Source organism: Chlorocebus sabaeus, chromosome 22, assembly GCF_047675955.1.
Source record: "Chlorocebus sabaeus isolate Y175 chromosome 22, mChlSab1.0.hap1, whole genome shotgun sequence".
NCBI classification, from domain to species: domain Eukaryota; kingdom Metazoa; phylum Chordata; class Mammalia; order Primates; family Cercopithecidae; genus Chlorocebus; species Chlorocebus sabaeus.
The window spans coordinates 97,721,289-97,736,543 of NC_132925.1; the positions used below are offsets into that span (position 1 = coordinate 97,721,289).

At 42.1% G+C, this 15,255-nt stretch overlaps 1 protein-coding gene and 1 pseudogene across 10 annotated transcripts in view; one reads left to right on the top strand and one right to left on the bottom strand.

The window, feature by feature from the left end:
- The window catches only part of TRAK1 (trafficking kinesin protein 1), a 211,307-nt gene that overhangs the window by 70,067 nt on the left and 125,985 nt on the right, over positions 1 to 15,255 (bottom strand). For 3 of the 10 annotated variants that reach the window (XM_038004112.2, XM_038004111.2, XM_038004108.2), the window contains exon 1: positions 9,014 to 9,377. The exons of the other annotated variants lie outside the window; for them this stretch is intronic. In XM_038004112.2, coding sequence (XP_037860040.1) covers positions 9,014 to 9,077 — 64 coding nt within the window. In that variant the 5' untranslated portion in view covers positions 9,078 to 9,377. Of the gene's footprint in view, positions 1 to 9,013; positions 9,378 to 15,255 lie in introns of those variants that run through there. 10 annotated transcript variants of the gene reach the window in all.
- On the top strand, positions 11,357 to 13,212 carry LOC103227452 (thiopurine S-methyltransferase-like; annotated as a pseudogene).

Below are 15,255 nucleotides of genomic sequence, written 5' to 3' on the forward strand. Positions count from 1 at the left end.
GTTTATTTTTTAGAACTTGAAAATGAGAGCTGTATTTTACCATGTTAAAGATGTGTTCTTTGTTAAAAAAAAAAAAAAAAAAAAAGAAAGTGTAGAAATTCAGGCAGGGAGTTCAAAATTCTATATTGAAGTACTGCATAAGCTTTAAATATAAACACACTCAAAAAATGTTTCTTTAATATCAATAAGCTTTATCGGATTAGACTAATTCAATTCAGATTACAGTGGGCACATCTATAAAGTGTTGTGAATGACACAAATGGTTTTTCTGAACCCCCAAGAAGGCAAGAGAGAGGAAGAAGCTCCACCTTGTGCATGATTCATTCAGCAAGTATCAGATTGACAATAAGATGAGTAGGATATTGTGCTGGCCACAGTGTACATAAAGGAAAACAAAAGCTAACTTCACCGATTCAAAAATACTATCAAGTGACTTTACTCATAATAAATTCATTTATACTTATCTTTTAATTCAAATCTAGAGTGTCCCTATTATGAAATATACAGAGACTTAGATATTCTAAATGATGTCCAAGTCTCTATATATTACATAATATTTAGAACATGACTTTATTACTTTTCCCCCAACTTTTAATTATAAAAATATTTAACATATGCAGAATAGTTTAAAGAACACTACAGTAAACACTGGTATCCCTCCATCGGAAATGAACAACGAATATTTTGTTTTTTGGGGGTACATAGTTAAGTTTTACAGAAAAGTTACAAGGATAGAACAGAAAACTCCTGGATAGTACAAAAAGATTCCCCAAATGGTAACATTTACTACATTTACTTTCTCTTTCTCAACACTGAAACAATACTATTTTGTAACCCATAGACCTTTTTGAGATTCCCTTCAGTTGTCCCAACAACATCCTTTATGGCAAAAGAAACCCAAGATCATGTGTTTCATTCAACAGTCAGGTCTCTTAAGTTTTCTTTAATCTGAAACAATTTCTGAGTCTTCATATTTCAAGACATAGATGTTTTAAACAATACAGGCCAATTATTTTGTAGAAGGTCCCTCACTTTGGGTATTCCCGGTGTTTTCTTATGATTAGATTCTGTTCATGAACTTTCGGCAAGAAAACACAGAAGTGGTGTTACTTTCTCTTCAGTGTATCTTCTCAGGGGGCGTCTACTGTGGAGCGGTCCCACTACTGCCAATGTTAACTTTTTTTTTCTTTTTTTTGAGACAGGGTCTCATTCTGTTGCCCAGGCTAGAGTGCAATGGTGTGATCATGGCTCACTGCAGCCTCGACCTCTAGGCTCAAGCGATCTTCCCACCTCAGCCTCCTAAGTAGTTGACACCATAGGCACATACCACCATGCCTTGCTAATTTTTTTATTTTTTGTAGAGACAGGGTCTCATCATTATGTTGTCCAGGCTGGTCTCAAACTCCTGGGCTCAAGCAATCCACTTGCTTCAGCCTCCCAAAGTGCTGGGATTACAGGTGTGAGCCACCATGCCTGGTCCCATCCATCAGTAATGATTATTTTGTTTTGTTTTGTTTTTTTGAGACAGAGTCTCACTCTGTCTCCCAGGCTGGAGTGCAGTGGTGCAATCTCTGCTTACTGCAACCTCCGCCTCCTAGGTTCAAGCTATTCTCCTGCCTCAGCCTCCCAAGTAACTGGGATTACAGGCGCCCACCACCACACCTGGCTAATTCTGTATTTTTAGTAAAGATGGGGTTTCACCATGTTAGTCAAGCTGGTCTCAAACTCCTGACCTCAAGTGATCCACTCACCTCGGCCTCCCAAAGTGTTGGGATTATAGACAGGCATGAGCCACTGTGCCCGGCCCCCATCAGTAATTTTTAAAGCTCCAGTTTTTAAAGCTCAATGTCAACTTTGATCATTTGGTTTCCCCACTGCGACGCTATTATTTTTCCCTTTGTTATTCAACAGTGTTTCACAATGATATACTTTGAGACCACTAGTTTGAATAAGTCTTGTCTTCGTCATTTATGTGGATGGAAAGTGGTGAATTTCTAATTTCTAATTCCATCATTCCAACACTTATTAGTTGGCTTTCTATTGTTAGTAATAACTTTTTCTTCCCTCCCATTATTTAGTCATTCATTTATTTATATCAGTATAGACTCATGGATTCTTCCTTTATTCTATAAGTCATAATCCTTGACTATTATTATTTATTTTGATGTTCAAATTGCCCCATATTAGGCCAGTGGAAGCCCCTTCAGGCTGGCTGCTGTGTAAGACATGAAATTTTGAACACAGGACCAACCCCTAGATGCTTCATGTCACCCCATTTCTCTGGGTTTAGACACTCTTCGGGATATCCCTCTCCCAATCTCTTCTTTCCTCCCCTCCTGCTGCAAGGGTGTGACAGAATTCTCCAAACTCATGCACATCTGCCTTCACTTCACGGTTGAAGGCAGAGATGGGCCAAAGGGCATCTTCCCTGAGAGTGTAGTTTCTCCAAAAGTCAAAGCAAAATAGGACCCCCAAAGACTGGCAAGAAAGCCTGGGAATCCCTGTGCCAACTGAGGGATGAAGAGAGCTGGGCCAGGCTGGACATGGAGCCTGGAGCTGGAGGTGTGAAAGACAGTTAAGTAACAGATGTGTGTGCTGTATCAAAGGCGTAGACTAGACACTGGGGCCCACAGCAGGGAAGCAGAGAGTGAGTGCCTGATCCATCTCCAGGAACACTGGACAGGAAGACCAGTGGAGGGGAGGGTCAATCACCTCTTGCAGGGTGGAGGCACGTCGTTCTCTGTCTCCTGCTCACATCTACTTGACATACTCCATAGAAGTCATCTTCCCAAAGCTCTACCCTGTGTTGTCCAAAGAGTGGCCACGAGCCACTGGGGCTATTTATGTTTACATTTAAATGGATTAAAATTAAATAAAGTTTAAAATCCAGTCACACTAGCCACATCTCAAGTGCTCCACAGCCATATGTGACCAGTGGCTACCATATTTGACCGCAGAGAAAAGAACATTTACAGCATTACAAAAAGCTCCACTGGATAGCACTGATCTAAAGGGTGCCCCTTATTTTCAAGATGGGAACTCTATGTTTTCTTGGCTTCCACAGCCTGCATCTCCCCTGCAGCCTCTGCTCCCAGCCTGGCTTCCCACCACACCTCAAACAGACAAAACAAGCTGTTAACTTCTGCCCACATAATGCTACGGCCTTAGCTCACCTGTGAAGGGGACCAGGCTGCCACCCCCAAACAAAATATGCCCCTTTGGCATAAGGTTTATTTTGAGCACAAGCAACTGAGGAACAGCAGATGCTGGAAAAGCTCTAAAAACAGAGCATACATTTCCCTTTTATAAAGGAAATTTACATTTGGAGTCTCCGTCTCCTGTACAATCTCTTATCAACGGACGAGGCACCCACTTGAATCTCCACATACCTTATTAAACAAGCCTTGCATATCCCACATTTCCAAGTTGCCTTCCCGTAACTTACTCCCCAGCAGGAACCCCAAACCCCTTTTCCTTTGTCTCACCTTTTCTCCATACTTTGTTGCCCTTTGGGATGATACAGAACCCTCCAAATTTTAATTGCCTCTTTGACTCTTATTTCTTTGTGATTGCCAGTGCCTACTTACATAATTAAAACTGATTTTTCTCTTGTTAATGTCTTTTATCAGTTTGATTCTCAGGGCACCTAGCTACTGAATCAAGCAGGGTAGAAGCATGAAGTTTTTCCTCTGCTATACCTCAACACCCCCACCTCCCAAGGCCTAACTCCTCCTATCTTTCAAGGTCTGGTTCAGCACTGCTCCCCATCTCCTTCAGGTCTGACTTTCTCTCCACTTCATCTGTCCCATTGATGCTCAATGCTCCTCACTCACATTTCACTTCTCTGCTCCTAGAGAGCAGGGTTGGCCCTACCGAAGACCTTGCTCATACGATTTAAATAAATAAATAAGGTTGGGCAAAGAGGCTCACACCTGTAATCCCAGCACTTTGGGAGGCTGAGACAGGAGGACCACTTAAGCCTAGGAGTTCGAGTCCAGCCTGGGCAATACAGTGAGACCCCATCTCTACAAAAAAAATTTAAAAATGAGGCAGGAGGATCGCTTGAGCCCAGGAGGTCAATGCTGCAGTGAGTCGTGATCATGCCACTGCACTCCCGCCTGGGTGACAAGAAGAAGACCTCGCCTCAAAATAAATAAATAACGCTGGGTGCAGTAATGCCAGCACTTTGGGAGGCCAAGGCAGGCGGATCAGAAGTTCGAGACCAGCCTGGCCAACATGGTGAAACTCCATCTCTACTAAAAACACAAAAATTAGCCAGACATGTGGCCAGCACCTGTAATCCTAGCTACTCAGGAGGTTGAGGCAGGAGAATTGCTTGAACTTGGGAGGCGGAGGTTGCAGTGAGCCGAGATCGTGCCACTGCACTCTAGCCTGGATGACATAGCAAGACTCCATCTCAAAAAAAAGAAAGAAAAAATTAATTAATTAATTAATTAAATAAACAAGAGCACCACAAAGCTCCAAAAACTTGGGTACTGGGCTTGCTCTGGCTTTCTTGCCAAGCCTCTAGGCCTCAGCTCCTATGTCAGAGAGGGCATTATCTCTATTGTACTACAGCCAGTGATATTAATACAAATTCTAAAACAGTTACATTACAAAACTGTTTACATTTCATTCTTTTTCTTTTTTTAATCCCCTTAATAACCATAGAGAAGAGTGCTGTGTGTGGAAAGAGAGAAGTCAACCTCTACCTTCATGGGTGCATCACACAATAAAACACAAGACAGAGGAATGGGGATCTGGGGATCTGTTTGCATCAACGTGTAGGAAAATTCAAAAACTCAGTTCAGAAATGCAGTTTTTCAATTAATGCTTAAAATACCTCTAACAAAACTTCACTCATGCACCAAAAAAAAAAAAAAAAAAAAAATCACGAACCAGCCACCGCCATCTTGGGTGACACTTTAGAGATCACTGAAATCAGGTGAGGACAGAGCACACCAGACTGGCCTTGCGTATACCATAAATCTTCATTATGGAGTAAGAAGCTATAAGAATAACTTCTGCGACAATCTACCTGAGTTTCTTCATTTGTGAAATCAGTATGAACTAGACCACCTCCTGCCCCGACATTCAAATCTATCAGGTTATAAAAGGGGGAGGTGAGCGGGGATGGAGAGCAAGTCTGATTACAAAAGAAACTGATGCCACGAACAGGTGGTCAAAATGCTGTACCTTGTTCAAAATACTTTTTTTTTTTTTTTTTTTAAGACAGGATCTCACTCGGTTGCCCAGGCTGGAGTACAGTGGCATAATTATAGCTTACCTCACCTTCCTGCGCTCAAACAATCTTCCCACCTCAGCTTCTAAGTAGCTGGGACTATAGGTGCATGCCACCACATCCAGCTAATGTTTTGATTTTTTGTAGAGACAGGGTTTCACCATGTTACCCAGGCTGCTCTCAAACTCCTGGCCTCAAGCGATCCTTCCACCTCAGCCTGCCAAAATGTTAGGATTACAGGCGTGACCCACTATGCCAGGACCCCATCAGCCTTTTCAAAGAGATTTTTTTGTTAAAGGACTTAATAACTAGTACTGTTTCTGAGAAAATAAAATTAAACACTGACCTGGCTCTTTGTCGATTACAAAGAGCTATTACTTTATTTACACTCCACAAAGGTTCCAACCAGTGTTGTTACTCCTGTTTTCCAGATGGGGAATCTGGGTTCACAGAGGCTCACAGAAATCCCAGGATGTTCCCACACCAGGTGGCCACACGAAGTACAAAACAGCCCTCAAACACAGACAGTCAGCGCTCTTTCTGCCATTCTACCTATTTCTAGAGTAACTACAAAGAGGGCTGTTTCTTTAACATAAGGACATACACTGAACCCAAGCCCTTTTGAAAATTAAAAAGGTGTCATACTCTTTCTAAGCACACTTGAAAAAGTGACCAGTGTAGCCAAGAAACAATCTAAGATCCTGAAACTGACCTAAATAATTCTTTTCCAGCCCCTCCCCATGCCTAGGGCTGCCTTCCACCGACATGAGCACAGTTTCCCAAACGCACGTGATGTAAAGAATCCCCCAAAGTATGTGCTAAAAAATTTAGATTTCTCAGGACTTCTCCTAGTCTGATGTGAGTCTGAGAATCTGCTTTTTTAATAGGCAGACGATTTTCAATGATTTCCCAAGTTTTAGAGGTTCTGCACCAGAGATGGGATGCATCCAATCTGAGTAACCATGACCCTGTCTGACACTAGAGTTTAAACTGTAAACACTGAGTATGTATGTGCAAATTCTGCCAAGACTACTGCTATTTTGTATTGATTGCTGGCTATTTCAAATCTCTTATAAAAGTTACTTGAAGAAACTGGGTAATCAACCCCTCCAATGTCTTATCCTTATAAGCCCCTGTCCCATGCCTCTTGTTATATTCTCCTCTGGGGGCGGGAGAGCAGGGCAGGCAGAGATGAGTGCTGAATAGAAAACCACCATAACAAACATTAATAAATGGGAGGAATACAGTTACTCAACACTGAATAAAGTTCTCCTACCCCTCAAAGATATAAGAGAACAGTAGCTATCCCTTAATTCCAACTTCAAAAGTGGGGTCCTAATTGGCCTGCAATCTATATTCCCATCCATATACACTTCTTTTTCAGTGCTAACACTGCAATTTAAGTGTGAGTCAGTAACTCTGACATAAATGATGATTCTGCATCTTTTTCAAAACATTTGACTCACCTTTTATTAGTATCAAAAGTTCCCTAAAAGCTTCCCTCATTGGCAATTCAAATGCCAAATAATCAGAGACAAAGCAATGGTGCGTGTCTATTGACTTGCAATAAAAAAGAGAGAGGCAAACAAAAGACAGGTACTTATAAACAGGGGCAAATTTCATTTCCAGACTAACCTGCCTGAAGCTAGGAAGGAACCCAACTAGTGAGAAATGTGTAAGCAAGTAACCACAAAAGTAGTGCATAATAGAAATCTCCTTTTTGTACGTTTCCTAAACCAATTTCTGGACTTCTGTTCCTTTTATTCCCTACTTCACTGCCTCTTTAAATGGGATTATGAAAATGCCAGTGGTCCCAGTAAATTCTGCCTCAAAAACCTTCTTCCCTTCATCCAAAACGGGATAGAGGATAAAAGACAAGTATTTTGCTCAACATACATTCAGACAATAACAGCAATTAATATATTTACCCTTGAACAGATGAGCCATCTCTTCCATTTTCCTTTGCTCTTAGAGGAAGACAGATCAGGGTCTCTCAGGGCCAAAAGACTCAACTGAGGAAATGCTGGGTAAGAAAATCCTTCTGATGGACACCCAGATAAGAGCAGGCCTCCGCTCACCCTCCAGATTGACCATGGCAAGTGACTGGCTTTATTTCAGGGTGTAAAGGGAACTGGATGGTGTGGCAATTGGGTCATGGTATTAGGAAACCTTCTTCCCCCACTTCTAGGATGGCATCCACAGAGCTATGGCCACACCTGACTCATCCACGGGCCTCTGACAGCACCCTGCTGTAACCAATGCTCCCTAATCCAATGGTACAGTGAGGATGTATTCAATCACTTACTTTAAAAAGTTAGAGAGGGTTCAATGAGTCACAAATCACCAAGGAAACTAGAAGGAGATCAATGATGGTTTTCAAAAAGGAGCACCTCTAGAATTTCCTTTTGGAGTTAGGTAACAGAATGGGAACTTGCTTTAAGAATGAATATATTCCAAAGAAAAAAGAACTCATTCATCCTTTGCCCTCATGACCCTGGGAGCTGCCTCCAATCCTTGTTACTCAAGACAGTTAAAGATGTACACAGAACCAACATGACAATGTCTGCATCTAAAGCCGGGGGACAGTGAAGTTGAACTGGCATAGTTTTTCCGCACATTTAAATACCACCCCCTGAGAAAGCCTTAACCCACAGTCGAGGCAAAAATCAGTGGATAGGAGATAATTATGCAGTTTTTCAGTTTACTAACTAGGCCAGGTCCCAGCCTGTTACATCATTCAGGTTAATCAAATGTAGTCAGGAATAGAGCATTCTGAAACTCCCGACTCAATTAAAAAGCACTTACCTTATCTATTAATGGCTCATATAGGGCTGGGAACACATCATCACTAGGGAACAGACCCTCAAAGTGCATATATTAATTGTGCCCTTCTTTTGTGAAGGCATGTGATATGAGGGTCATTTTCAAGAAGAAACTGAAGAAGACAGATTAGATTAACTGTGTAATACACAATTTTGATGTCCAACACCCCAGGAACCTGAGACCCCGCCCACTGTGATCTCTCTGAGAACGCACCTCAGTGCTATTTTCCATGTGCTTGAAACCTCCTGAGACCTGTCCAGCCACACACTTGGCCTCCACCCAGTCTCCCCTGGAATGTGCCACACCCTCCCTGCACAAACCAAGGTAGTGACAGAAGGACACATTCTTTCCCTGCCCTTCCCATCACCGCCCCACCCCCATCTCTGTTGGATCCAACCCGCAAACTTCATTTGAATCACCCGCTAAGTGGTAAGCTGCTTCTGCCTTTTCTCCAGCCTCCGATAGTTCCCAGGTCTGGGCTCAGAAAAGGGCAGAGTCTTCAAGGCCTGCTGCTGACAGTCCAGGAAGCCACCTCCTGCACACACTGTTCCAAGCCCCCAGTTTCCTAACCCCTCCAACAGCAAGAGCGCAGTGAACACATTTCCACTTGCACACATACATGCATCAACAACACACTCACGTCTCACACCAGAGAGAATTCAATCCAATAGAAGTATAACACTTACAAGCCCAGCATACGAAAAACCATCTCCCCTTCTAAGCAAATGATCATACATACTGCAGGAGTCTTTCACGGTAAAGAGCCCTGCCCACCTGCCACCTCCTCCACCATGCCTTTGGAATTGTCGGAGCCAGTGGTGCTAGTTCTGGTACCCCCCACCCACCAGCCGCCTGTCTCCCCTAAAGGTTTCAGGACCCCCCTGCCACCCAGAAGGAGACAATGCCCCTATACACATCCCGGCTGTATTTTGCAGGGGCCATAATTACCATCTGAGCATTCTTCATAATACCAGTCTAGTTCATAATAATCCGCTTCGATAAATTTCTGCATAGTCAGTAGTCTTGCAGAGGAAAGAATGGACTTCACAGCGCCATCAACATCAAGTAAAACGCTGCCATGCCTCCCCGCCCTTCCAGAATATTGGGCAGAAGAACATCCCGAAACACACCAGAATTAGGCTGTACATTCTTAACGACAGTCTGGAGCCAAAACAAGAATGTGGGCAATGAAAAGAAAAATTATATGGGGGAGGGAGGGAGTAGGAGGAGCAGAAAGGAAGGCAATTTGCAGAGCTACCGGAGACCCTGGCAGCACTGCCAATAAAGCGGCACTGGACAGCAGCCCTGAATGGGAGTAGCCAGGATCATCCTATCCAGACGCCCAGAGGGTGACGTCAGGGACACACACCACCACCGGCTGTCTCACTCAAGCCTCGTCTCCTGCTCGCCGCTCATCTTTCAATCTAACCGTTGCCATAGAAACTGGCCGGCTCTGAAAAATGATGCAGAGATGGAGGAAATGTCTTCCAAGGATGCTGGCAGCAGAGGTTAAGAGATGCCAGGCAGGGAAAAGAGAGGGTACAGGCAAGGGAGAGACAGGGGGGTCAGCACCATCATCACCTTCAATAAATGTAAGGACAAGCTTATTCACCCTACTCTGGGTCACGACAGAAAGAAGATTCTGGATTTGAAAACTGCTACCTTTTAAAATCTGCAAATCATTACTTTTGGTTTCCTTTCTTCAACCTGATTTAACACATTAAACGTCTTTTATAATTTTTGACCACCACTTAAAGGAAATGTAAATGACTTAGAAAATGGAAACATTTTCATTTAGATGCACTACTATTCTCTGCTCATGCCTTTGCTCAAACTTCTAGAAAAATAGCCTGTCACATACAAATAGAGGAGGGCACCATCACAAAGGGCTTCTGCAGTACAATATGCTGTTTCATGGACACTTACATGTGTAATCAAGGCGCAAAAATGCACACACTAGAAGAAAACACAGTCCATTTGTAGGAAGTTAGTTGCCTCTGGGGAAGGAGTGAGGAAATGGGGTTTCAAAACTTTACTTGGAAAGGCACCCATATGTTTTATTTCCTTAAAAAATAGTTAATATTAGTTCTAAATGTTTGATATGTTTGAAATATTCATAATAAAACAAGGTAGTGGATAATAAGACAGATTTTAGACTATCCTATAGGTTGAATTTCATTCCCTAAAGCAGGGTCTCTCAACCTCAGCACTAATGACATTTGAGGTTAGAGAATTCTTGTTGTGGAAGGCTATTCTGGGCATTGTAGCATGTTTAGCAGCAACCCTGGTGTCTACCCACTAAACGCAGGTAGCACTACTCTCTACCCCCAAGATGTGACAACCAAAAATGTCTCCAGACATTGCCAAATGTCCCCTGGATACAAAATTGCCTGGTTGAGAACCTTGCCCTAAACCAAAACTACTTACTTACTTCATTGACCTCTTGGCCAGGTACCGTAAGTATCTGTTGGTGTCAACAGCAGCATATATACAGATAATAGTGTGTGTGTGTTTCTATACATGTGTATGTCTGCTTCTGCGTACAAAATAGAAAATTTAAAGGAAAATCACATAGACACATACATCTTATATAGAGAATCTTAGATGGAATCTATACTTTGTACTGATCTATCTCAATCTTCCTAAATCACTGGAAGCTGAAGAGCCTGTAATGCTGTGTTGTGAGGTCCTCAAAGAAATCTCTCTCTGCTCTGGGGTACCCTCTCCTCATGTTACAGCCATCTCTGGCCCTCATCATTAGGCCTTGCTTGCACATCTGGGCAGGATACCACATCAGACCTTCCCACTTGCCAGGTGGCTAGCTGACCCCATTTGGCCCAGTCTTTAGTGACAGCAGGTCCTGTCCCCTTGTGGACTGCAGGGATCCAATCCTTTGGCACTATGGATAACAGAGCCTCAAGTCTCGGGGGGAAAAGAGAAGTTAAAGGCAGGGGCCCAAACCACAGGCAGACAAAGAAACCATCCCTGCATGGGGCAGTGGAATCACTGATGTTGATGATGAATTTTGGCTAAAATTGTTAACAGGATTCCAGAAAAGTTCAGAAAATGTAGGAGACAAGGGAATGACACCATCCCTGGCCATGCATCTCCTGGCTACCACTTATACCCTAGAGGACTTGTGTCCCTCTGTCATCATCTCTTCCTCCTCCAAGGCATCCCCAACCCAACTGCATATTCTTTATGGTCAAAGTAGATATCAGATCCCATAGCCTCCCTCACTTACTTTATTCCCTCTCCCTGATTCCAACTTGAATATGCATTTTAAGTTTTCTAGGACTTGTGACTATACAAAGTCAGCAGACAATGATTTTAATTCCTTTCTTAAAACTGCCCCTGCTACCTGACACGTCTCATCTCTCCCTCTAGTCTTTTATATCATCCTATCTCTGGCCATGATGGTGCCTCTCAAGAGCTCCACTGCAAGCCACCAAAGAGCCCCCTCAGACGTTCACCTCAAGACAGATGAATGGAGGCCGGTGTCCCGAGGTTTTCTGAGGTTTTGTTTAAAGTTCCATAAGGTCTTTCTAAAAAGATGATGATGGGCCTTATAAACAGGCAAATAGTTAACAACGAACTCCTAAAAAATCAGCAATGTTCACCAGTTCCATTCAATCAGGGTGGGGGAGGCCCAACAAGAATTTGCAAAATGATTTAATAAAGGAACCGGAGGGCTGGTTGCATTGGCTCATGCCTCTACTTCTACCACTTTGGAAGGCCAGGAAGGAAGGACAGTTTGAGACCAGGAGTTCAAGACCAACCTGGGCAACATGGCCAAACCTCATCTCTACCAAAAAAAAAAAAAAAAAAAAAAAGTTTAAACCAGCTAGGTGTGGTGGCACATGCCTGTAGTCCCAGCTACTTGGGAGGCTGAGGCTGGAGGATCACTTGAGCCCAGGAGTTCGAAGTTGCAGTGAGACGTGATCATGCCACTGCACTGCAGCCTGGTTGACAGAGTGAGACCCTAACCTCAAAAACTAAAAAATAAAATAAAATAAAGGAACAGGAAATGTAAACTCCTCAAAGCATCACATGAAAGTCAGACAAGCTTCCTAATAGCTGAACACATGGAAGTTCCTGGAGCTATGTAGCTCTTCATCTGTATCCTTCACAGTATCCTTTGTAATAAACCAGTAAAGGCATTAAAAACATACACTTATGAGACAATGGTATCTATGAAACTATGAATGATACAAGAGCTTCACTTGATATGGAAGAGTATCCCAATACTGAGGTCAGGAAAACCAAGTACAAACTCTGGAAGAATGGCAAGACAAGTGGGTGAACAGCAATACTGCTTTTCATCAAGAACAAGGACAACAGCTATTGAATAAGCATTTGGATACTTTTCTTAAAGGCGAGAGTAGACTGAAGGTATTTTTTCCTCCTTGTTGAGATGAAATGGTTTGCAGACCAAGGACACAGTATAGTTGGTGTATAAATCAGCGCACTTGGGATATGAGAATTTTTTACAGAGCAGAATCTTTCTTACTCAGAAGAACCAATCAGCGAAGTTCCTGAAGCCAAAGTATTTAAGAGTTCTTCAAAGAACATTTCATTGTACTGTTGCAGCATTTTTTATCTTCCCCAAACACATATCGACAAATTTGATAGAATTTGGGATAGAGGAGCACTGGTTGCCATTAATCTAGGAGATTTCGAACATTATGCAGATACGATGTTGTCTCTCCTGGGAAAAGGGTTTCAGTACCTCCGGTCTGTTCTTTCTTATGACTCAACTAAACATGCAGGCCCCACTGTCTTATGTTCCACATGCTGAAATTGAAAGGTTGTTCAGTACAATATGCAATATTCATTGTCTTGAGAAGATTGATGCTTTTGAAGAACAACATGAAAGTTGGGGAATTGACTACATTTTTGAAAAGTTGTATCTACTTACAGAAAAGTAAATGAGATGTCTACAAAATCGAGTAACATCAACATGTTTTTGAGTTTCAGCAACCGAAAATTATGCTAAGGTGTGAAAATGTAATGCATAAATTTTTTATTGTTTACAAATCATATCAAATATCTTTGTTCAAAAATGTACATAACTTTTTTTTTTTTTTTTGAGACAGAGTCTCGCTCTGTTGTCCAAGCTGGAGTGCAGTGGCACGATCCTGGCTCACTGCAACCTCTGACCCTAGGTTCAAGTGATCCTCATGCCTCGGCCTCCCAAGTAGCTGGGATTAAAGGTGCGTGCCACCACACCCAGCTAATTTTCTGTATTTTTAGTAGAGACGGGGTTTCATCATGTTAGCCAGGCTGGTCTCAAACTCCTGACCTCAAGTGATCTGCCCACCTCAGCCTCCCAGAATGCTGGAATTACAGACATGAGCCACGATGATCAGCTCTCTTTGCCCATTCTTAATTAGGCAGTTGTTAAATTTTCAAAACTGCATGTATCTTTGTAGAAGAAAATACATACTAAAATGTTAAAGTAGCTCCTTTGGGGAGGAGAGGGGGTGGAAGATTATGACTATGTGTCTTTACTTACAGACTGCAAGACTTTTTACCAATCAATCAGCATGCATTACTTGTATAATTAAAAAATAAAAGAAAAATGCAATGAATATTACTCAAATGCAATAGACATAGAAAAATTGACATTCTATGAAATTTAGAACTGAAGAAATGTAATACTTCAGCAGGGTTCAACTGCTCCCAAGAGTTATATAAAAGATTAGCTTTCACGATAAACCTTTGTCTTTTACTGAAATCCTACCATCTCTTTGCACATGTTTTCTCCACATACAATTTTATATGTAACAGAATCAAGAAACAAATACATTTTAATGAAATAATCCAATCTATATGGAACAATGTATTCTCAAATTGTAAGAATAAATTTTGTTAAAGTTAAAAAAATACAAGGATACAAATCTCTTATTTGCTTGCTTTTTTGTTTTGATAGAAACCCCTTAAATAAAACGTGGCACATTTACCTTATGGCACTATGAATTTGTTTAACATTTTTATTCCTACCCCATTACCATAAAACAAGTAAAAAATAACAGATTTCATAGTTAAGAGCATGGGCTTTTGGAGTCAGATGGTCTGAGGTTTGGTACGGGCTCTTTGTTTTCCACGTCTGTGACTTTATTAGATACATCAGTCTCATCTGCTAAATGGGGGTGATTATAATACATTGCACAGAGACAGGGGAAGCTATAATCAATTAGTGTATGGCAGAGCACTTAACACAGTGCCTAGGACAAAATGAGTTTGCAATAAATGTTAATTGTGGTCATCTTCATCACTCTAATCTTTTTTTTTTTTTTTAAGGGAAATACACCAGGAAATGAACAATTAAAAAGAGGGTACAAATTCCTAAGCTATAATTAGGGAAATGAGGTAGAAATGTCATTTGTAAGCTTTTTCCAGCATAACTGATTCAAAGGCCCTGAGTTCACAGTAATGAGCAGGAGTGACAGGTGGGGTGAGGTAGGGAGTGAGGGACCCTACATCAATGACAATACATTACTGAGCACAGCTTACATTAAGTCCAAAGGCTGCATATATCCAATTCACTTTTTAAGCAAATGGGAAAGAAACAAAACAATGTATAAATAAGCACAAAGGAAACAGCATCATTTAGGGGTGATTTTTATGAGCTTCAAGCAATTTCAAAGTGAACAACACCAAAACTCTTTCATATGCTCAGAAAGACAAAGTAATCTGTCCATAGTTCTGCAAAGAGTTTCACAATTAAAATCCAAGTCTATCTGACATCACATCCACTTTCCTTCACGCCAGGAGTCCCAACACTCCTGAGGGATACAGCTCTCCCTCGGCCCAGGTTTACTGTGGCTGAAAAGCAGACTCCTCCCAACCATGACCCTACTCTCCTCCATCACTGCCACCAGAAAGTCAGGAGAATAAGAACAGGTCCCAGGAGCAGTCTCAGGTAAGCCTCACAGCCACCTGGTCAGCCATTCCTTAGTCACATCTTCAGCTGCCCCATTTAGAAAGTGCTGACTGTATACCTGGCATTTAGTACTTTATATCTCACTTACTCCTCAGACCCCTCGACCTAATGGCTCCCTCATTGTGGATACAAGGAAAGGGGTCTTAAGTGGTTTAAGTCACTTGCCCAGGATTGCACAGAGAATACCAACAGCATCTGGATATAAACCAGAAATGATCCCCGTCCTAAGCCTTTTCCACTTCTC